Source organism: Haemaphysalis longicornis, unplaced genomic scaffold (genome assembly GCF_048455015.1).
Source record: "Haemaphysalis longicornis isolate Haplotype H1 unplaced genomic scaffold, Haemaphysalis longicornis Haplotype H1 scaffold_5, whole genome shotgun sequence".
In the NCBI taxonomy this organism is placed as follows: Eukaryota; Metazoa; Arthropoda; class Arachnida; order Ixodida; family Ixodidae; genus Haemaphysalis; species Haemaphysalis longicornis.
The window spans coordinates 27910144-27933906 of NW_027526385.1; the positions used below are offsets into that span (position 1 = coordinate 27910144).

Here is a 23763-nt window from a genome sequence, read left to right on the forward strand (position 1 = left end):
AAAGGCGCATCTGATGCGACGAGGAAATCAGGTAGTGACGCTTTGTGCTGGTGATGACAAAAGCTTTCATAGTTCTTCCAGGACCGACGGAAAGAGTATAAGAGTTTATCAGAAATGTTGAAGAGTCCCTTTAACGCTGTGCGCTGAAGCAAAGCGGGCAGGCGTACAGTGCCAGCAACAAGGTTGTACTGAGCCATATACGTCAGGATAAACGTAGCTTGACTAGGAACGATTTGTCAGCGATCACAACAAATTAGTTATGAAGACTAGAAAGCTTTGCTTGTTTCACAAGAGGGAATAATAACGCTACGAGACCTGCTGAAAAAATAATAAAACCCCTCTTGGTTGCTTCTGAAGGGGGTCTGATACCTGAACAATTGTATGCCTAGCTGAATAATATAAATTGCCAATTGAAATCATCCTCGTCAGACAAGGCACAAATTAGGTGAGAGGTTACTCACTCACAATACATGTTTCACTGAGCACAACTGAGGAAGAATAAAATCGCCGGCAATATTGTTACGCTGGCGAAGAAGTTAACGTACGAAAAGGAAGAGGAGTAACCGAAAAAGTACGCATCTAATTCTTACTCTTCAAGAAGTTAGTAAATCATATTACGTACTCTGGACGCCGCTCAGCAAGAGTAAAATTGCCGGCAATATTCTTGGGCTGGAAAACAAACTGTTATTCAAAAAAATTAGCCCCATCTTCCCGAAAGGAACGCTGAGTAGATGCGGAGCATCTCGGGGTTCCGTTGTGTTCGTAGAACTTCATCGGAAGGACGGAGTGAAGTGGAGTCAACCGCAGCAAGCGCTGAACTGAACGCGCGCAGCACGCCACCTGAGTTACATTCAAGGTTGAAGGAGAGGAGACGAGGGGAGGAGAGATGCGCAAGCGCCGAGCATTCGCGCCGACGAAGCTCAGGGTCCGCCGCTCGCTTCAAGCGTTTGCGCTCAGCGTCGCGTGCCCTTCGCTGCGCAGCTTTGTCTTCAGTGGACGTAGCGTTGCTGTTAGTTTGTGGGGTGGTGCTGACGCTTGCTTGCGCCAACCCACTAACTGACGGGACTGTTGCTTCCATCACACTTCATCGGAAGAACGGAGGGAAGTGGAGTCAACCGTAGCAAGCGCTGAACTGAACGCGCGCAGCGCGCTACCCTATTTACATTCAAGGTTGAAGGATAGGAGTTCAGAGGAGGAGAGATGCGCAAGCGCCGAGCATGCGCCGCGAAAGCAGAAGCCAGAACGCGGGAAAAGCGAAAGCGAAGTGCAATTAGCTGGTACGAGAGAAGAAGTGGCGGGAGTATCGCGCAGCTGTGGGAGAGAGGGAAGGAGGAGAGTTGCGCATGCGCAGTGTGAGTGCGAACGCTGACGCGGGACATGCCCAGACTATAAGATGATCCGCATCTGAAAGCAGAAGGGTAACAGAAAAATTGGCCGCGTATCTGCTCCTTTCGTTGCAAATGCCGTCAAAAGACAATAGTCTTTATCGGCTTTTGCGAAGTAAATGCCTCCCTTCGCTTTCCCGCTCACCTCTCATGTTGTTCCTCTTGCGTCGCGCTCCTCCCAAGGTAAAGACGCTAAAGATTTGCTTAAATCATTTTAAATTTCCCGCGTTCAACTGCTCCTAACCGGGTGACTCGATGCGAACGCTGCCGTACGGCGAAGACGCGCGTTAATCGAGGCGCCCTACTTCAGCGTTTATAGAACCGCGTTTCCCTACTCCACGTGCGTTGCAAGCAGAACGTGGAACCTACCTAGTGGAACCTTGCGTAACTGTTGCCGGTTGATTTCTTAAAATGGCCCCAGAAGCTATGGTGGCGCGGGCGACAGCAGGCGACGGCGGAGTGAATTCTTTTTCTGCAGTTGATGAAGTATTTAATTTCGCAAATTCAAGCATGTTTGATTTTTTTATAAAGGAACACTGCAAATATCACTTCTGTATCGATTTGTTGTCTAATATTTGCGTAATGTCTTGTTCTTCTTCAACAATGTTGACAATTATGAACATTCCACCGGACATAGACGGGTAGATTTAGCTGTGACTATATAAGACTATTGCGCAGGCATTGTTTTGCTTTGGCCTGGTGGCTGAATCGGGTCACAGACAGACAGACGGACAGACAGACATACAGACAGACCAAAATTTCTGGGTTTAAGTAGCCCAAGAAAGACTATCGTCTTTAAAAGGTAGGCGTCGCATACTCACTCTTCAAGTCTGCCTTGAGTATGCTTTGAAAGGCGCCGGAGTACTCGTAGCCTCGAAGCCTCAGCTCCTTGTAGATGTCTTCACCCTCGAGATCGAAGTTAGTTGTTTCAGTTGATAGGTCCGGTGGCGCTTTTTGCAGCAGCGTCTCCCCTTCTTCGGCCATTCTGATGCGGCCCGTCGCCACTGTGGTGCCACCCTCGTGCACCTCGAACTCGTTCGTGGCGCGCATGATATTCACAGAGAGGCGAATGGGTCCTGCGGAGGCAAAGTCGTGTCAAGCGTCTGTTATTGTCTGTTACTCGCCTACCTCAGGTACTTTCGGTGCGTACCCACACAAGTAGATCTTCTCACCACAATCTCTGTCATCTCACCCTAGTTCATTAGTGCCAATGAAAACATTTTTTCCCTGATCAAGGATATATTTTCCCTCTAAGTTAGCAGCTTCCACAGTACTGTTCTATAAGAAGGATTCCGATTACTTTTTCCTACATTCCAAAACGTGACCACCGCAGGTTGATGTTTTCACACAGAGAAGCATCTTTTCGCTTTAACTTCTGTTTTGCTGACTGCTTGGTGTTATTTTGGTGCGTGCTATTTTCTTACTGTAGTGCTCCTGGTCTCTGTTTCTTTACGAGTGGTGGGAAAGTCGTTCTTCTGTACATGCACAAATTCACACGCACTAAGCTTTTTTACATTCCGCCGCCCTGTTAAAGTATATGAATGGCAAGAATTCCCTTTCCAGTAGGGGCGTTGTGGTGCGAACCATATTCCGGCGCCACTGGAAGCACAGATAATGAGCGTCGTTGCAACGTCGAGATGAAAATGAAAATCATGGCAGTGCAATGCGAACCATTTTAAGGGAGGTCTGGTTAAATCGTTAAAGGTAGGGGTAAGTATGTGAAACATTGTGAAACCAAAGTCAAAAAGCAGTACGGCACCTTTGTTCACACCGAAGCAACCGGTCTTGTTTACGTCACATATTTAGGTCTTGTTTACTTCACTCGTATTCATGAAAACCCACTTACCGGATTTGGGCAAGATGGTGGCCTGGTGTAAAGTGAAGTCCTCAAAAACCACCGGAATCTCGTGAAAAGGTTTCGCACACCGTCTTGTCAGGCATCTCCAAGCGAGCACCAAATATCCGGCTGCTGGAAACAGCACGCGACCGTCGACTTGGTGGCCTTTCAAGTAGGCGTCGGCCTCGTTGGCTTCAAGGTCGACCTCATACGTGCGCTCCGTCTCCTGTAAATGCACTGGTGCCACGTTAGTACAAGTAACCGAAAATGCAGGCAAATCTTCTGTTAATGGCACGCTTTTATGATAAAATAATAATAAAAAAGTGCTATTAAACTTGGTTTCGGCACCACCACTGCACACACTCCCACCCAGACAATTGGAACTGGGGTTGTCGGCCAAGCAATGTCCTTTATTTTTACGCTTTGGTTCAGGAGCAAGCTGATAGTGCTACTTCTTTCCTGATTTAGTGTGATTTGCAATTTTATAGTAGCGTGCATCGGCTTTTGCAGCCCGGTTATATTCTTTCAGAGACCTGGACAGTTAGTTGTACTTTTGGAAATCAAACACCGGAACGACCGCACACCACCAATATGACGTTCCCTCTATGTCTACGCAAAGAGAAGTTTACGGTCTCTGTACACCCCTGGCTTTTATATACAGATTCACCAAATTATCCGCCTGGCAGTTATAAACTTCTATATGGTAGGCGAAAAGGTTAAAAAAATTCCCCGCATTTCCCCGAGGGGAAGAATGTGAAAGTGCGAATGCACGAGTTGAATTTGCGCGGTTCGGTAATGTTCGCGAAAGAGAGATCACACACACACACACACAACTACAAAGAAAGAAAGATGCATTTATTCACAGACACCTATTTGTGTTGTTGTACTTGATTGCTAGAGCGGATCTCAGCTTTGAAATTTGGTGTCAGTACTCCTTTAAGCGGGTGCATTAGCCCTTCTCACGCCCGATTCCTGGCCAATCCCCCACGTGGGTATGTGCCATGTCAGCGGCCAGGCAGCGCGCGCCCATCTTTGAAATTTCGTGTCAGTACTCCTTTAAGCGGGTGCATTAGCCCTTCTCACGCCCGATTCCTGGCCAATCCCCCACGTGGGTATGTGCCATGTCAGCGGCCAGGCAGCGCGCGCCCATCTCCCCCCGTTGCTAAGGAAGACGAGGAGCGCGCGCACCCGCAGCTGTTGCTATGCGGACTACGACGGCGGACGATTCAGGCTCGCTTAAGAAGTGCATTCGCACTTAAAACAAATTTTGCTATCCACATGGGGCAGCTTAAGGGAGTACTGACACGTAATTTTCTTGTAATTTTTTTTTTGCTGCTATGGGTGCCTACCAGCCCACCAGTCATCGAATGGCACATTAGATGGTCGATCGCGGGGTAAATAATTATTTACGTCCACATTTATGTGTGTCAGTTTTGGTTTCGACAAAACGAACACCGAGTCGGCCGCCGTTACAGGAGGGCGCTCGTGATGTCAGCGTTCCCGTCGCGCCACTGGCTGTGTGGACGCGCGCGACCAGGCCGGCCGTGGTCTCCGCCATCTCCACGTGCCCGGGCACCATGACGTAACACACACGCCGGACCAGTGCGCGCTAACCACAGCCAGTGCGTTGGCCACGTCACGGGAGCCCCGATTTCGGCATTTGGCGACCAAGACGGTGAGGATGCGAAGATGGCGTCATGCTGATGCAGATTGCGAAAGGGTGTCCATTCTGAACTTTCTCAAGCGCGCAAAAATTAAAATGGATTTAAAATTTTTTAGGCTTAACGGCTACTGTTGAAACTTGCTGGGAGACGTCTCAATGTACCCAGAAAGCCGTTTACGTAGTCATCGCAGCTTTGAAATTTGCTTCTAACTCTAGAAGCAAAATTTAATTTCGGAAACAGGTTCCTGGAAATTCTGATGCACTCTAGCGCAATGAACTGTTCTGAAGACGCACTCGGGGAGTTACATTGTCTTTTAAGTACAAAACAACTTCTCACTGAAAACGTTTCATTTACTACGCCAGTTGCTCGAATTTGCCAATTCAAGAAGTAGTGCATTACCCGTGCCCAGGGAAAGTCCTCCCAAGTGGCGACGGCCCATTTCTGCGAATGGTTCCAGCTGACAAGGTGGGAAATGTTGGGCGTGCCTCGGGGAACCGGCCATGGCACCGGCGGGTACAGCGGCGCGAGATCCAACTGGTACCCGAGCGTGTGCAGTTTCCCCAGGGTATTCAGGAAGAAGGATGGGTTGTCGGCGCTGCGTTTCATGAGGCCCAGACAGGTGGCGGTGGGGCCCAGTGCTCGCCGCAGAACGGCCTGCGGAGAGTGGGAATAGTAGGTACGGTAGACATGTAAGTCAGGATCCTAAAATTTGTTCAGCGAGAAACTGCTATAAGTATGATTGATGTAATGGCAAAAAATTTTGCAAGAGAACGAGAAAACGTAATAATAGTGCACATATAAGTTATCGCATTCTCTTCGTGGTTTTCGTTGTGTTGTATTGCTTTGTTTATTATTAACTAGAACGGCGAAGTCTGTAAGATGGGAGGGCCATTTCGTCGGCAACACTCGAAGGTATGGCCGCGAAACAAAAGAGGTCCTATTACGAATGCGGAAATTGTTTCACGTGTATAAACTGCCGTATAAGAAGGTTCTTCTGAATCTGCATATATTCCTGAACTTAAACACGCAAGTAAAAAGGAACATTTATGCAGAAACTTCCTGTGAGGTTAATGGACCAGATTTATGGGAAATACCCACGGTGGAGCAAGTTTCTGCGAATCAAAGTTTGGCATCTGAAGGAAAGTTTGACATGTGAGGTGTCGGGCCCAAGACACGGAATTAAAAAAATGTCAATTTAGTTGCCCGGGTAACTGTGCAGTACAAACACGACCGAAATAGTGAAAACTTAGTTGGCAGCAAAATAAAAATAAGGCAAGGTAGGATTTGTTAGTATTTTTCGAAATATGAAAATTAAGGAATAGTTCCTCTCTTGCGAACGTACGCATCGATAAGCTGCAAGTGCACATGTGCAGCTCCGTGCATTACACCCGTAGTATAACTGCCAAAATACTGGGGCAGTTTTAACGCCATATCTGCGAATATGAAATCTGTGGTCAAGCAACGTATCTAGATACACTAACCTGTAACAGGCAGTGTGGTGCGACTTCAACAAACACGGCGTCTTTGGGCGTGCGTTGCAACGCATCGTGGAAGAGCACGGGCGAGAGGTAGTTGTTGACGTGGTATTCGGCTGAGCAGGTCTTGGCTAGAGGGGTATCCCAAAGGCTCTCCGGCACCGACGAGCTGATCCACTTCTCACTTCGAGGTTTAGGATTAGGAATTACCTGTAAGATATCCGCAAATTGCAATGTTCAGTATTAACGGACGGAGCATAGTTAGCGTGTGTTTGTTTTCTGACATTTACTTCAGTCCGCGTGCCAACATTCATACTAATCAACGAAGGTAGGTAGGTAAATGTTCATGGTAAAAATTTTTGTAGCGTAAGCTACACTGGCCGAGGTTGAGCAGTTTCGCGTGGACCCTGAAGGGCCGTGCTGCGCAAGGGCGAGGAGAATTGAATTGGATTAGATTTGGATTGGATTGGAATAATTTGGATTGTATTGGATTGAATTGGAAATCCAATCCAATTGAGTACGGGTGTGGAGAATTGTGTCTGCACATCGCCGGTCTGCGCATTCCAGAGGAGTGACGTCATGGCCGCGGCAGACGTACTGGCGCCGGTGCGTGCCCAGCTGTGCGCCTCCGTTGCCGTGTAGCCAAGTCTGACGCTGCGCCGGAGCCGCTTAATAGCCGTTTCACGTTGCTCCTGGAGAGCCGTGCTTCGCATGCGTAAGTAACAGTGACTGGATTGGACTGGATTAGATTGGATTGCTGAACGTTAGCTCACGGTACGTATATCCTGACATAGCCGAGCTAAGCCACTGCTAATATTTTAAAGTCCACCAATAGGCCTAAAAGAGATTCCAGACGTTCAAGCTGGTATGTGTGTTAGTACGAAATATAACGAGAAGCACGGGAAGACCGAAAGGGCACACGCAGTGACCTCTGCCTAACAATCGAGGTTTGTTATCTCTTGAGATGGAATAAGTAGGGAAATACAGAACACAGGCGAACTGAGACTGCGGATAGACTGGAAGAGGACACCCGGGCAGCGATCTGCCGTGTGCCCTCGCCTGTCTTCCCGTGTTTCTAGTAATGTTTCCTACTCAGTAGACGCAAGTTTTCCATGCCGCGGGGCGGACGACGAAACGCCTACCGTTGTAGAGAGGGGAGAGGGGATTATGGAATATAATTGTATAGTATATTGATGGGGGTGTTTTTGAGCAAGATTTTAAACAAATGACGAAGGTAAAACAAAACATACAGACAAACAGCTCAGAAACAAAAGATGGTTCTACGTTCCAGTGCACGAAGGAACAGTGCAGCATTTACAGACAGTTTTAGATGAGCTAGTAACCAGACTTGTATTGATATAGCAACAGCGAAACGCCCACTTACAACAAATCAAAGCCACTTAAAGGAAACATGTTTAAAGCAAGAAGATTTTCCCGGCGCAACAGAGTCACAGTCGAAGTCCAAATTCCACTCTCTTAATGTTCCAAATGCCAATTTGTTGGAGTCCAAAGACAATGTCCGCCTCTGCTCAGAGAATGTGTTTCCTCATCATCGTCTCTAAACATGTGTTCTTAGAAACTATACTTTGCGTTTACGAGAGGTCCGTTAGGTGTGCAAAGACCTCAAATTGTTAGCTTATACGATGTACGATTGATGTACGCTTTGGGAAACCCATCGTGTAAAGTTGGCTTTTTGACAATGTGTAACTACGTCAAAGCCATTAGTAAGGAAAAGAAAGCTTCGCTTTAAAAGATTTGCGCTGTGCTCATGCTTTAGCTGAGTTCCACACTTCATTCTTGGCATCACCACAAATTCACTACCTTTTTGAGTTCCTCCAGCAGCGGTGCTGCGACGCACTGGGTGTGCGAGGTATGGAAGGCGACATTCAAGCTGGCTACCTCACGTGCAAACACGTTCTCCGCTTTGAGCTCTTCCACCAGCCGGGTAACGGCTTCGGCTGGTCCAGACACAGTTACAGAGTCCTCGGCGTTGTGGCACGCTAGTTCAATGCCATCACGGCAGCGTTCAGCGGCCTGGTCCCACGTTAGACCTAAAAAAACATTGTGTGCTCAGTATTCAAGAGTAAACGCTGGACAGAAAACTTGAACTTGATTTCATTTTTAAGAGAACTCTAAAGGGGATATAGAGTCGGCATATTTCCTACTCACTTATCAAGGCTTAGATAAACTGGAATATACAACAACAACAAAAAGATAAACGTAACTTCGTCGGTACCCAGGTCAGGACAACAGATCGTTGTAGGAACGAAGTGAGGTGACTACTCGCCACAATGTGTAATTTATTACGATTACTATGTTGCACCGCCTTGCATAGCTGATAAGTTTAGTTCATTCAATTCATGTACGCTACAACCCGTTTTGTTTGAATAGATGAGCTTGTACTTGTATGCAACTTCCGCGTTAGTAAGCAAATCTATGCTGAAGCTGTTAGCACGAGCTTTTTTGCGCAGTCGTGGACGACCGAGTGACGCAAAAAATATTCCTCGTTATAGTTTAGCACTTTGCAGTAAGCACAACAGTCAAAACACATTATTGCAACTTCCGAAAGGTGGCATTCGACTGACCAGTCATTGACCAGAATCTTGTGAGCTCTCTCAGTGCCGTGATCTGACTTACATTATTGCATATACTCCTTGCCAATTGTCCCAAGTCACCTGTATGGAAGTGGAGATAACTAGGCGGGCCAGGTGCAGTGCCCCGCAGGTTATACTAGTGTTATTATCGCTTTACCCACTTTACCGATTTTGGGTAGGGTGGGCGCAGCTCATACCACGTTGGTGTAATTATGAGGGTCGAAACAGGGCATTAGTCTGCTTTCTATGGCTTACATGAACGGCGTCCTCTGTACGGTATGTCAAGAAAAATTTCAGAGCTTGTTTCAAGGGCTGGATGTGCATGGTACTTCACCCTAAATTACCGATCATTTTACGTCCTTCGCCCGACGGATGTATGTATAACATTTCCCCAAAATGTTAATCAGTTTTCTTCGCGACGACTTTGATGTGTTCTTGTGAAAAAATAAAACTGCATTAGGCCCGTTTATAGGAGGCAGCTGAAATATTCGGGCAGAAAAAAATAGGCGTTGTAGGAAGCACTGACCACTCGCTTCTGGATTAGTTCCACGGCTTTAAAAAACGTTCGAGAAGTCTGCACAGGAGAACCGACTGGTAGTGATCGCTAGAGACGCAAATCAACAAATGTTTCGTGCTTCTGCCCACCTGTTCTCGCACTGCCAAAGGAAATCACTCACTCTTTCGCTCACAAACATAGGGACAGGGTGCTAAATTTTTATGAACCCCGCTCAGAAATACGAGGAGGTGAAACCATTAGGTGAGCGATTTCTTTCCTAAGAAAGATCAGTAACTTGCATTGTGCACTGTGCGTACCAGATGTGCAACGTGGGCAAATCACCGCTCTATTGCGGTAAGTATAAGGCTGCCGTTACAAGGGCTATGGTTAGTTCTATTCGGCGACATGTTAAACAGGGCATACCGATTTCAACGGTTTAAGACTACAGCACAAGTGCATGTCGATGCCCTGAAACAAGCACATAGGAGACACTTCACGTACCCACGGCGGCCATGGCTCCTTTGGACAGGTCTGCTAACTCGGTGCATCGGCCTCGCCAGTAGGCACACATGAGAGCCTGCTCAGCAGTGAGGCACCCGTCGGCGTAGGAGCAGGCTATCTCGCCCGTCGAATGACCTACAATTCCGTCAGGTTGAATGCCAATCGCACTGAGCATGTTTAAGAGCGCCACCTGGAAACGGTCATATGTGTTAATCTACTCTTCCGGCCTTTGGGGATGCGGCAGTAGGAAGAAGTGTATCATGAGTGGTTATGCTGCAGTGTCGACCTGTGCGACTGACTTGAGAATCGTGGTCACTAGCGACCTAAACTAACGTTCATGCACGCACGATTGTGTGGCAGTTGTTGTAGCACGGACGCAGGAAAATCGGACAATTTCGGGTGGACATTGTGCCAAAAAATTATGAACAGTCAGTGCGGAAGTGCTCACATTCAATTATTTTTTGTGAAATTCACAAACACCATATAACACAGCAGAACTCGAATTATACGACTTCCTCGGGAGCGTAAAAAAGCGAAGTGGAATCCGAACAACAATAATGGCAACAAATCAGTTGCGCTCTACCGATTTGCAAGAAAATTCAATGTAAATCCCAAACTAATGCTTTAAAGGGATAGGAAACACAGCTGAATAAACAAGTAAATGCGAAAAGAATAGTGGGGGGCAGGGCCAATCACGCTGCATTAGAACAAACCTTGTACTGGAGCCCACTGCCTCGATTCCCGTCAGCCAGTGCGAATCATAACACACACCATCACAACAAAGACGTGTGGAAGCCTAAGCCGAGCATTCTACCTACGTGGGCAATTCCCTTCTGAGTGAGAGAAATGAAGACAAGAGGAGACGCCAGCGAGAAGAGGAGAGAGCAATTGTGCAATGAAACGGCCGGCTACTGGAAGGGACAGAAGCTTAAGATGAGACGCAGAAGAAATCTATGCCGGAAAGAAGCGATTGAACGGGCTCAAGGTGTGCGGAACAGGCCCGCGGCACTTCCATTTTGTCCGCCGGTCGGTCTCCCCCTTGGCGAGGGTCTTCAGATAACGCGGGAAAGGAGTCGCGTCGCATAAACGGGGTTTTTAATGTATGGTTTCTACATGGACTTCGCAAGGACCCGACCAGCACGTCATAAAACCCGGGTAGTCGTAACACGCGGCGACATATAACCGAGGTTTCACTGTTATATGTAAAAGTTTGTCTGACCTCAAAGATTAGTTCTGCAGAGTGTCGGTGTCGCTATTAGTGCTTTGCCATTTCTCTGCACTAACAAAATCCCCTGCACTTGCTTCACCGCGGTGTTCATTGGTATTGTCGCTTAAAGACATGCCAATAAACTTTCCCAAGTGGCAAATGTTCAAATAAGACGTGGGATAGAATTACAAGCAACAAAACAATAATGCAAAAAGCAACCGGTTTCTATTGTGCAAGAAACAGAAACGAATTAAAAACTTCTGCTCTTTCTTTTAGCGTTTTGCCCGTAGTCACACTCGACAGCATTCGTAATCTAGCTGCATTTAGATTCAAGTGACTAACAAGGTCCCTCTACATCGGTCCTGAAGGCTGACGGTAGTAAAAATCCGAGGTCAACTTCCAACGACGTGAGCTACAGGCACTGGTTTGAATAACGGTGCAGTATTGGGTGCCATCATTTAAACGAGATATTTTTTGAAACCCGAAGGGCGATAAGCTTTGTTTCAAAACATTAATACGATGTTTTAGTAACTAAAATAAACAAATGTATGATTCGATTCAACATTTATGAATAATTTGTTCTAGCTGAGACTTGTGATTTTGGTAGGCTCGGTAAGGGGTCGCCTTCACTGCACCACAAGTCTCACTTATTTTATGCAAGATTTGGGCAAGTGCGTCAAGTGGGCTTAGATGGAATGCAAAATAAACAGACCTTACAAGGAGCAGATATAAGTGGCTGCATACCAAAAAAGCACACGGGCTCCTCTCGTTTTTTTTAAGTTCCGTGGCCATATTTATTATGGCAGACAACGCCACAATTCAAGCGAAAAAGTGTCCCTCGCGCAGCTTGCGCACACAACACGCAACCCATGTGGAGTTCCAGGACTTTTACAAAACACACCTTTCGCGCAGAGAGCCTCCACATGTGTCACATTATTGTCAGATGTGACATCGTGCTTCTTTTTTTTTGTTTGCTCTTCGAAAGTTGCAACTAGTGTGTAAAAACGACACATATGCTCCATAGGCCTGTATGGAGCTTCGAGGGCAATTGCACATCCATTTTGCGAGGAGCGTGACACCAGGTACAGACGATGCGCAGCAGGTGACGACCGTGAATTCGTTCTACTGTCATTGCTCCGTATGCGCAGCTGCCTAAAGTGACGTAGGCGTGTCGCCTTAGCGCAGGCGCTTTTCGAAGAGCTAGTAACATTGAAAGCGCCCACACCGGGTGATGTTTTTACGGTTCAGAATGTTCCCGCCAAGCTGGTTCTCAACACTTCCACCCAAACTCCCACACTTCCACATTGCCCCTTGCCGTTCCACAGTTGTGCCTTTTACCCAAGGCAATAAAAGATTTTTTGATTGAATGTCTCATCGCGGTTGCATCGTGCCATCTGAAGGAAATGTTTCCCGTTTTGTAAAGCCATTATTCACAAGCCGCTCAAAGTGTGTGACAGGTGGGTCTACCCAAGAACATTTTGGCGTTTAATTGACGACATTTGGTTCGAATCCTCAGAAAAAAGCTTCCTCCTAGAACATGAAAATATCCCACATTTTTACATAAACTTAAAAATTGATCCAATCTGGCATTGCGTTGGGCAAAATCGACAATTACCCTTTTTTTCTAACAAAATGCCGCAGACAGGTTAAGGTACGACCCCTTCCCCGGATATATCTTGAAGCTAATGCGAATATCTACATCTACACTGATTGGGGTTGCTCAGTCCGCATCATAAAGATGCAGCTAGGGCGCCCTAAAAGGAAGGAAGCATGCTGCTGTAGAGCCTTTTGCAGCGTGCAGTTGGTTTGTGATTTAAGACAAAGAAATATTCGTGATACTAGTATGGCAGACGGCCACCTTGCTTTCAGTCGCAATTTTTGGCGCAAATTGCCTGTTTTAAAACACCGTGCTTATATTTCTGCCCGAGGCTCTGACCTTTTATTTTAAAACAGAATTGTCTTGCCTGCTCAAAACTTCATTTGTATGCAGAAGGATTAGGTACTAAATGTTCTAAGCGAAAGCACGCAGCATGCACCATGAGCTTGGACTAAACAGTTCTCACCTGAACCGCTGCAATGGAGACGAACGGCGACACCATGCTGTCGTTTTCTACCGTTTCGTTGATCAGAAGCTCCATGAGGTCCACGTCGTATGGCTTGAGCAGCTCGTGGGATTTGCGGATGGAACGAGCAAAGATGTCGAAGTGCATCATCTGCCGCGCCATGCCTTTCCACTGGCAGCCCATGCCAGTGAAAACAAACCACAGGGGCCTCTTTTCGAACGGTGCGCGATCGACCTCTTTGATGACCTCCTTCCCGGTACCGTCCGTTGGCACAATGGCGAAGCCTCGGAAGGGAAACTGGTTCACGCTGGGTTGGCCAACTTTATTTAGGAGTGCGTACCCGGAGTCCGGATAAGGTCCTTCCGATTCCAATTGGTCCAGGGTGGCCTGCGCAGGATGTGCAGTTTTTGTTACCTTTAAAGTTTCGGCGATAACATGCAAGGCTTCCACGCAGCCTTTTAGAACGTTCAGGGTGCAAAAATGTTGCCACAGTGTGGCAAGCTAACGCGTAATGTACAATATGCAGTCAGTTGGTGCTTAAGAGGCAGTTGGAGCATCGGGACTTGTCTAAGTCGTTATATTTTTTTACTTAAGCATGGCTGCATCAGTATAACGCTACCTGTAATGTTCAAAACCTAGCTGTGATGGGTAGAAACCGGAATACGTGTTTCTGCTGGCTTGTATCCTCACGCGGATAAAGTAACAGTGTAACGTAAACGTTGTTCTTCCAGTGTGTATCGTTGCAATCACAACTGCCCTCGTCTCTGCACGGTATGTCACTGTGGGTTTTAAACTCGTGTTGGGATGGGAGGACTTGGTTGTATTCATTTATTCCGTGACAGTCGTAGCACAAACTACTCTTTACTATGTACAATTGTGGTAGGCTGTTTTTGTAAGAATAATGGCTATTTGCATATTTTATACCGCTACAACCGTACTGCGTAGAAAAAACTCCGCGTTTCCGCGAGGTTCATAGCTTACACCGTCATTCCTGAAACGGGTGCTCAAGAAACACAATATTGCCATAAAACTAAGCAAAGGTAACCAAATATTACCCTCTTAAAACAGTGCTAGAAAAGATACTGCAACAAAACAAACCCTTGTGTTGAAGCAAACAAAAAACATTTGCACTGAACATAATAACTTTTATATGGCCTGATGGGGTCTCACAATTTGCCATAGAAGCATACTCACAAATCTGCTAGATGCACAGAATCAAGTGTAGGCGTTTTGGATCCGGTGTCAGCACACTATTCTTCGAACTTGGCATTTCCCGGTAAGTGACATTTTAACATATCGCGTTGCCACTACTGCCCATCTTGCCTTTTTTAATCCGAGCTCTCATACATTATTCGTCTAGGTTACTAGAAACAGTAAACAAACCAGATTTTTCCCGTAAAGCAACATTTCTTTCGAAAGGATGCGGACTAACTACGGCAAAGAATAATTTGGTCCTGCTTCCATTAAAAACTTATTTAAGCATTCCCTCCGATGGACAGTTTCACACTGTCACGTAGAATTTAATTTGCTTATTCGTTGTCAATTTTGAGTGGTTTCTTGGGTGAATTATCCTGTGAATATCAGTTGTGTTGGTAAATCGTATTTATATAATAACGAAAATATATCATATCGTAGAAAATGCGCACCTACCTATTCGCACGCTTTATTTTTCCTTTCTTGCTTCCACCTATCTTCAAAATTTCTTTTGCATTTTTTCCCAAACCCATAATTTTTTAGTTGGAGCGTTTCGCAATGATAAGATAACCTGCTGGATCGTTTCTTCGTTCGTTTAATTTAGGCGCTTTATGAATGCGTGGTTCCTTTAAAGTGACAGTGTGTAATCTGTTTTAGCGGGATACCACTGCAATATGTCGCTCTGGGACTCGTTTTTGAATAAAGAAAGTTAAAAGTTAATTGCAACAACATGTACAGAAATGACTTGTACAGTTGCCGAAAGCAACGGTCCAAAATGCTACAAAAGCCTGACAAAATGACCTTCCCCTCTTCGCCCCCCCCCCCCCCGTTTTGGCACGACTCTGCGGGAAATGACATGTCCTACGTTACCATGCAAAATAAACACCAGAATGAACGCAATTTTAAAAACAAAAAATCAGCTTTAGGGTTTTAGAAGGAGACAATAATTACAATAAAAACTTCGCAGAAACAAAAATACATCAACACTCAGTTTTCTCAACACAATAAGTAGAATTCAAGATTTCACAATAAGAAACAAACAAAAAACCGTTCCCAGTTTTCATAAAGTTACACTAACTGCAAAACAAGATTTCACAGAGAGAAAAGGATGACCTCCAAGTTTTCAGAACGGGGTTTCGCGAGGTGCCATACTCATTAAGATAACAAAAAATACGCCATGTGGTTGTAAGGAGGCGCTCGTTTGGTGGCAATTGTGAAACTATGAAGCACTGTTTTTCTAGCTATAATGTTTCCTAGAGATTTGTACAGCTTAAAAAAAACTCACCGAAAGGGAGCCCTTGTCCCTTCCAGCCATGAGAACAAGCCTTGGTAACTCGGGCTTCTCACGTGGATGACAGTCAACATGTGGCCCTGGATTCCCTTCGAGGATAGTGTGCGCGTTGGCGCCACCGAAGCCGTAAGAATTTATGCCGACGGGGCCTCCCGGAAATGGGGTAGGCCTGTGCACAACTTCGATACGGCCATCATTCAGCGCTGGAATGCTGGGAATGGGTTTCGTGAAGTGCAGATTTCCCGGTATGATTTGTGTCTCCAAGGCCAGGATGACTTTGGCCAATGATGCAATCGCTGAAACAAATTAGTATCGCTCATAAAACAGTGATTTATGTACACGCACAAATTTGTAAAGTAAAAAATGGGAGCATCTCTACACCGTGGATGATGGCGAGGGTGCGGAGTATGGGGACTCGAAATGACATCCAAGTTACGCCCCGAGTGACATCCCATTTGCGCCCCGACCGTCATTCAATTTGAGCTGTGAGTTGCACCTTCATTATTCCCTAATTGAAACTGCAACTCACGGCTCAAATCGAATTTCGATTGATTTTCGCTTGATGGTGTCGTGCGCACGGATGGACGCGGACGGACATTGGGAGGTCAAGGTACTCCGCACCGTTACAGGCGAGGGAGTAAGCCATTTGACTTTCGGGCACTAACTCACAGTCGTAGCCCAATCGGTAAGACGACCGACAATAACTCTATCTGGTCTACCAGGCACAGGCTCGAATCATGCCGGTGCTTGTGTGATTTTTTGCGATTGGGAATGCTATGAGCACGGACGCGGACGGACATTGTGCGGTCCCAAGTTACTCCGTACCTAAAAGGCGACACTTTACCCAATTTTGTTTTGGACACAAATAAGTTGCTTTTATTGTTTTTGCGCCGTCAACCATTTTGCGTGCCATCATTCGGTCACGTCAGTTTTTCACCCTACGGAACTCAAATAATGCGTTCGAATAGTGAAATAAACAAAGTATCTCACTGAAAAGAAAGAAACCCCGAAAACGTCATGACGAATTTTCTCTGCGTGCCTCAAATAGTAACACGCATGAATTAAAAAAATGAATGAAGCTCACACTAAAACCCAAGACTGTAAGGTAGCGAAGCTGTACGCAACTTTCTTGACCATCACGACGGTTTAAGTCCAGGTTTGCAGCCGATTTGCTTCTTCGCTGCTGCCGGAATGATGTTGCTCAATCATTTTTGCTATAAGTGTAAGCTTCGCTCATTTTTTTCGACGTGATCATCCGTGGACATCACTTTAGAAGGGCGTACGCTATGTCCAGTATTTCTCGTTCCGAGAAAGCGTTGCCACGATAACGACGCACGCTGGAGTTTTTTGGGGCAACCTTGACCAATCTCCCAACTGGGTATGCTTTTTTCGCAAACGTGCGCCAATGACGCTGGGTGGTCGCTGCGAGGCAAGAACACGCGAGCGCTTGGCATTTTCTTGGTTTTTTTTTAACTGCGGGGCAGTCGCTGCAATCTTGGCGAATCTCCCTAAATGAGCATGCTTGGCTTGACAAACAAGCGCAGGGGACGCTGGGCCGTCGTCGCGAGGCACGCAAACACGAGCGCTAGGCATTTTCTTGGGTTGGTTAACTGCCGGGCGGTCGACGCGAGGCCCGCGCTCACGTGCTCGCGCTCGTCGATTTATTACAATTTTAACAGCAGAAACGAAAAATTACAATTTGCTAAATAGCTCCGCTCTTAAAAAAACTCAACCTACGCTGAGCAAAGCGAAAATAGGGAAAAAGAAAGAATGTTTTTGGTGAGTGCAGTGCGGTCAAAATATTCAAATCGGGCGGAAAGGTTCAGGTATGAATTGCTGATTAAAAAGCCTAGCCATAATGTTGGTACCAACCTGATGCACTTTCGGCGTGACCCACGTTGCTTTTAACGGAGCCGAGTTTTAGCGGCTTCTCTCGGCCCGGCGTGCAGAAAAAGGAGGTGATGGAACCCAGCTCTTGAGGGTCACCGGCCTTGGTTCCCGTCCCATGAGCTTCGACGTACTGCACTGTCTGTGGGTCGACGTTCGCTTCAGCGTAGGTACCGCGTAAAAGCATTTCTTGCCCCTTAGAAGAAGGAAAGGTTATTCCTGGAAAAGAAGAGCCCGTCGTGAAATGCGCGCTAATTACTCTCGTGCATGCGTACACATATGTTGAGTGCCACATGTGGGTTCATTACCAAAGCTTACCGAGACTTACGCCTAGATGCTTCATGTGCATATGTACAGCTACTTTACTGTTCACTGTGGTCCCATCAACACAATACAGCGCGCGATAGAACTGACATACAGTGGCGTTGAGGTTGGTAGCGAATAGTCGAAATAGCGGGGATTGCGAACTGCAGACGTTGTTGCCAACGTCGATACCCACTGCCGTGAAAAAGCAGCGGCTGTAGAAATGTTGTCATTCTGGTGCTTTTGTCTGAGTAACTAAAATTTTTTAGCACGCTGTTCACGGTTGTAAAGTGCAAGTGTGAATTAATATTTTAAACTTATTAGGGATTTTTATTATTAGCGGAAGATTTTCCAAATTGAAATTAATTGATTATTTCGGCCAGATTATGCCAAATCCTTTAGGATGCTAAATGGGGTCGGATAACTTCGTCTCAAAGGTATTGGTGAAACTGTGACATCTTTTAGGCAGATCTCCATTTAAAATCCCACTTTTATGCTTAGGGGGTAACAATTAATTTAAACTTTCTTTATGCGCATACGTGCACCAGAGCGTTAAGTCAATTTCAGCTCATTACGCCGTTGCGAGGAGTTCAAGGAAGTAAACATTTTGTATCCCTGTTCACAAACTTGGGAGGACATTATTGTAGGAGCCAAAAGATTATTTAAATATCCCTGCTCGCAAATCACGTCAAGAAAAAATGCGATGAGGAGACTATATAGCCCTAAAAACAACAGTCAAAGAGTTAGGCAACAAAACACCTTCTTAAATTGGGCTTTTTTGCAGTAAAAGCCCAAAATGTCTGAATATGCGTTTGTGTGGCAGTAGTTTTTCTTTTACGGAAACAAAAACACAATACAATGTGCCTAATGTCCTACGGAATGTGGCTCATTTGCGACAAGAGTTTTCTTTTTTTAACACAATTTTTGCACCATTTTCATGTGAATTTTAGAAATTGTACGTTACTGAGCTTTTTCAACTGTTTGAATATACTCTCAGGCTTTGAAGTCAGGTGCATCACCGCTGATAAGATGATGAATCAGTTAGTCAGGGCACGTGTCGTCATAACAACAGAACCTTCCTAACGTTAACCTGCCCCAACGTTCCTGTCTCTACCGCTGGCTACGAAAGTGCTCGCGAAACCCATACCTTCACTCTTGTATCCGTCGGAGTTGGCTTTCACATGGATGATCTTAGCGTACCACCGGCGTGCCTGAGGAGCTCGTTGTAGAAAGAAGGCACCCACGGCTTCGCTCCGAACATAACCTTGACCTGCGCACAGAACGCCGCATATGTGAATTTCCTTTCACGAAGAAGTTTTCGACATGATATGTGAAACTATCGCTCACAATTAGAGAAGTACAAACATCTTTTAACAAAAGGTTTGATTAATACTGGACGCGCTGCGCCTTGATATGTAGCATACGTGGCATGCTGGTTTTGCAAGCCAATTAATAATTTTACAAACCATCTGTTGAATCTGCGCCTAAATTTCGTACGGAAGGACATTTGCGCAATTCTTCTGTCCGAGATCAGTTGCCTAGAACGGGTAGGGAATTCAACCCGCCGACTCTCACGTTGTCTCAGAACGGCTTAGTTTATAGTAGCATAGGCGGGTTGGTGCTTTCTTTCCGACTTGGAAGGATTAAAATCAAACCAAATACGCAATTAAGCATTATGTTGCTGCAAACGCCTAAATTCAGTATAGTTTGATGAGCGTATACGCAATGGGGCTTGTCGTACACTGGTGTACGCAGGGTGCTCTGAGATTTCTATTTCTAGGTAATTAGCTGAAGGTAAATTACAGGTAATCACTTACACTGATGCGGCCGCGGGGGGGGGGGGGGGGGGCGAGGGGAGCTGTGTGATCAGCGCATTTGAAGTAGTTGGGTGACTAATTGTGTTTTTACGTTTTCTAGTGTTGGTATTCGAGCTTGTGTGTACTCCATTAGGGCCCGTTTGTTTTTTTTTATGGACAACGTAGACTTATGTTTGTTTACTGCTTTGAAACACGGTATTTTACGAAAACGTGCGCGTATAGCGTATAGGGTACATACAAGCTCAATTCTTACTGTATGTAGGTGTACATACTGGACATAGCGGGTCGCTCTCAGAGCTCACGTAGGATCATGGTTGGCTTTTCGAAAGCAATAGTTGTTACCTAATGGTTTCTGAAGACCCACACTGTACCATTATTTCATTTCTCTCAGAGTAGGCAGCTCCACTTTGCGGTGGACCTAACCTCTAAAGCTAACCTAATTTCTTTCTGTGTGTTGACGAAGTGAATTCATCTTCACCACCATGCTCTCCCCACTACCATACACTCCCAACATCGCCCTGCACCATGTAGCATTCCCTCTACTATCTCTTCCTTTGCTTTGCCGAGAGAGAAAGAACAAACTTTATTGACCTAATTTCAGTTTTTAATTAACCGGGTCTACGTAGTACTGAAGAATGGACATGCGGATCCGGTGCACATTTTCACAGATAGCTCCCTGGACAGCCAGGATGTTCACTGTCGGTATGAGAGACAGCCAGAGCTCCCACGAAGTGATCGAAGCGAAGGATGGGACAAGAGATAGGGGGGCGCATTAGCAGTAAGAATGAGGAATGGATGCGTACGAAGAACAGGTAGGACAGGGAAGGATGGCCATGGCGCCGATAGATGCGGTGAAGAATGTGATGGGAGGGGAGTGAAAAGGTTTGAACCGGCCGAATGAGGGACGCAGCCTGACCAGTTAGACGGGGGCCGGGGGCCGTGGGTGGGTACAGGGCTCGTAATAGATACTGGGCGTCTAAGTGATGAGGGCGCGAAGCGCGCTGCTGAGTGCGAACCGTCGGCGGGTGGTACACGGTTGGCCAGGACACGGGCGGACCCGGCAGTTGAAGCTTCCACAGTCAGCAGCAACGCTAGATTTTGCGAAGTGTCGGGACTGATGGTATCGCAATAAAGGAAAAGATAGCGAGTAATACCGCGTTACAGCATTTTCAGTGCTCCGCAATGTCATACAATGTTTTTCATTGTCATTCCCTCTGGCGGAAAATAGTTCTGCGAGCACATACTATGGCAGCATGAACGACAATGTGCCTGTCAAGGTTGTCAGATTACCAGCTGGTTACACCTGCTTCAGAAATTTCAACCTTTACTGGTTACGTAACAGTTGTTTGCGAAAAATGAAGGCCAGAAATCAAACTGACGTTTATAATCTGGCTGTGCTACGACAATCAGCGAATTGTTACAATGTCCTTTTAATTTACAACAAGCAATATAAATCCTTCCAGTGGTAACGCAGATCACAATGGCTAAACAGTTGAAGAAGCTGAACTTTCCTAGCAGCACTGCAATAAATATTATTTAAAAGCTGGAAGATACGCAAATCTTTGAACTTCTTCGTTCCGATGTAGTGATTATGGACGACTTTGCACATACCTAAATTGTGAATGTGACATACACAATATCATGACTGTTGGTGTAAATTTAGTTTCTGACCTCTTTGTTGCCGGTTCTGGTGCGATTTCTCCTTCGTAAAAAAGGATACTTGGGGGTTCAACGCGTTTGTCAAACTCAAACTGGTTTGCTCCGGCTGAGCTGCGTCGGCAAGCAGAACTGGTTTGCGTCGGCGTCATGTTATAAGTTTGCCCGGTCATCTACGTATTAATGCTGATGTGATTGTATATTTATTACTCATCAGTGACATTTTTTGTCACCAAAAACGATATGTGCCGGCTAGTTGAAGTCATTCACCCGGGGATGGCTTCCCACCTAGAGTTATTGTGCAGGCAGGGAATTCACCTTGCAAAAGAGCGCACACGATCAGGGAGAAGAAAGGAAAGCGCTGACGGGCGCATCCAACAACCCACAATTTGCAACTGATAGCTTATTTTGCGAGATAAATCAATTTCCTCATCAGCCTTTGAAAGGACCCTGATCCCAAAATTGACGTAAGTGTATGTGGAGCCTCCGAACGACAAGTTAAAGAGGCCATGAACCCAGCATGTAACTTTCTTCAATTTGAGACAACTCCCCTTGTGCAATGCATTAACTCTATTGTGCCCTGAAATACATTTCCTCAGTCAAAGAAAACGCAAGCAGTATTGAAAAATTTTCAAATTCCGCGCTACAGGGACACGATAAGGGTTGGAGGGACGTAATATGGCCAAACACTAAAAACACAGCGATCAGAGTGGGAACTACTTGTTAGTGTTCAAGTTACAGCATCAAATAGAGCGAGGGACCCCACTACAATCGCCAATTTGTGTTTCTTAGGGTTCGCTTAGGTTAGAAATCGCCAGTCGTATGAACAAGATACTGTGACGTCATCACGGAATCTCCGAAACGTGCTTGTGGAGTGTTTATTGGTGAATATGTTTTACTTATTATCTCGATTATTTCTGGAGTTTGATGGCAAACTCGGCGTCACCGTTATCGGAACGAAGCAGTCTTATGAATGAACCAAACTAGTAATTGGTCTTCGGGGCCCCTTTAAGAGTGCGCAATACCGACCGTCGGGACGTGACGCGTGGGACCGCCACAAGCGCCATTTACACGACGTTTTTGTTTTGCGCAGCTTCTTTGTTGGAGCAGTTTTCTGTAAGCATAACTGTAGAACCAGGTATCATGAGCGTGTTGCCATGTTTTACAGGGATGCTGTGTATAGCTGATTCCTCAAGATTTATTTGTGTCGTTGTCCCTCCGCACAATGAACTCTGCTGCAAAGCCAACTTTCTTTTTGCAATTACTCCGTACTTCAAAATATCGCCTTCATTGCTTGAAAAGAGGGACAGCGAAATTGGCCGCTATGATGTCTGCATCATCAACCAAGGATGATCTTTTGAGTTCGTGCAAAATAATATTAACATCTTGTTATTACTTCTAGCGAAAAAGGGGACAGCATAAGCAATTCAAAATGGCATAAAATTACATACGGATATGACAGCCTCGCAATAAAAGTTTGCCAAAGAGCTACTAGAGTGGAAGGACATAAACAACGTGTATAATTGAAGAGTTGGCAACCATGAGACCAAATAAATCTGCTAAATAAAATTCCTAAGCGAAATAAGCGGTGAGGCATTCGGAAAGCATGTCATGGTTTATTAAACAGCCGATGGCGTCGGGTAGTTCATTTCGCACAGAAAAAAAGACTAAGGCAGGGTACAGGATTTGAATGAACGGGTTTTTGCAAGTATTTGTTAAAGTCGAATTTAATATAAATCTATGTTGCATTGGAAGTATATCACTCCAATGTCAGTACGTAGGGCCGGCCTAGCTGAATTATTAAAATTTTCCAGGACGCAAATCAACCGACGCGTTTCTACAAACTGATTTGATAAATGCAGTTTAATTTCGGTCACTCTTTCCTGCGGTAACAATTGCTAGAAACGAAGCGGACGGCTATATTTAAAATACATGTGATTTTGGGCTCGACGTAGGTTTTTCGACGTGACCATACAGATGACGCAAAACTCTAGTTGTGGACAAGCGAAAGCTGAATGTCAGTATGTGCGTCACTAGAGTCCCGGTTCTGGCATTATAAAATAAAGTTGTCATTAATTTTGTAAGAAAATTACCCTCGGTATTTTAGAAGCTCCGCTCTGCCCTTGCGTGAGCAGGGCTGGGTGTCAGTCTACTTAATTTGCTGTTAATACGAAAACTTATAAAGTGATGATTGAAAACCTTGACATTTGGTTGATACAGAAGCGGTAGCAAGAGCATGAGCGGGGTATTGCACATGGATTGACACACTGAGGTATTTGTATTGGTATAACGCTCGCATTTTGCGTTCTCTGCAGAAGAGGGCACAATTTTCCGGGCAGAGAGAACGGATGAAGAGATCCGAGGCACAGTGACTGCTGTCGATGACGACGTGG

General features: G+C 45.8%; 1 protein-coding gene across 1 annotated transcript in view; it reads right to left on the reverse strand.

Moving 5' to 3' along the window:
- LOC144137998 (fatty acid synthase-like) overlaps nucleotides 1-23763 on the reverse strand; it is a 72022-nt gene that overhangs the window by 32475 nt on the left and 15784 nt on the right. The window contains exons 5-14 of the mRNA XM_077670030.1: nucleotides 19045-19167; nucleotides 17580-17813; nucleotides 15702-16003; nucleotides 13223-13609; nucleotides 9953-10142; nucleotides 8183-8412; nucleotides 6368-6571; nucleotides 5286-5540; nucleotides 3232-3448; nucleotides 2207-2461 (exon numbers count right to left, since the gene is read on the reverse strand). Coding sequence (XP_077526156.1) covers nucleotides 2207-2461; nucleotides 3232-3448; nucleotides 5286-5540; nucleotides 6368-6571; nucleotides 8183-8412; nucleotides 9953-10142; nucleotides 13223-13609; nucleotides 15702-16003; nucleotides 17580-17813; nucleotides 19045-19167 — 2397 coding nt within the window. The remainder of the gene's footprint in view (nucleotides 1-2206; nucleotides 2462-3231; nucleotides 3449-5285; nucleotides 5541-6367; nucleotides 6572-8182; nucleotides 8413-9952; nucleotides 10143-13222; nucleotides 13610-15701; nucleotides 16004-17579; nucleotides 17814-19044; nucleotides 19168-23763) is intronic.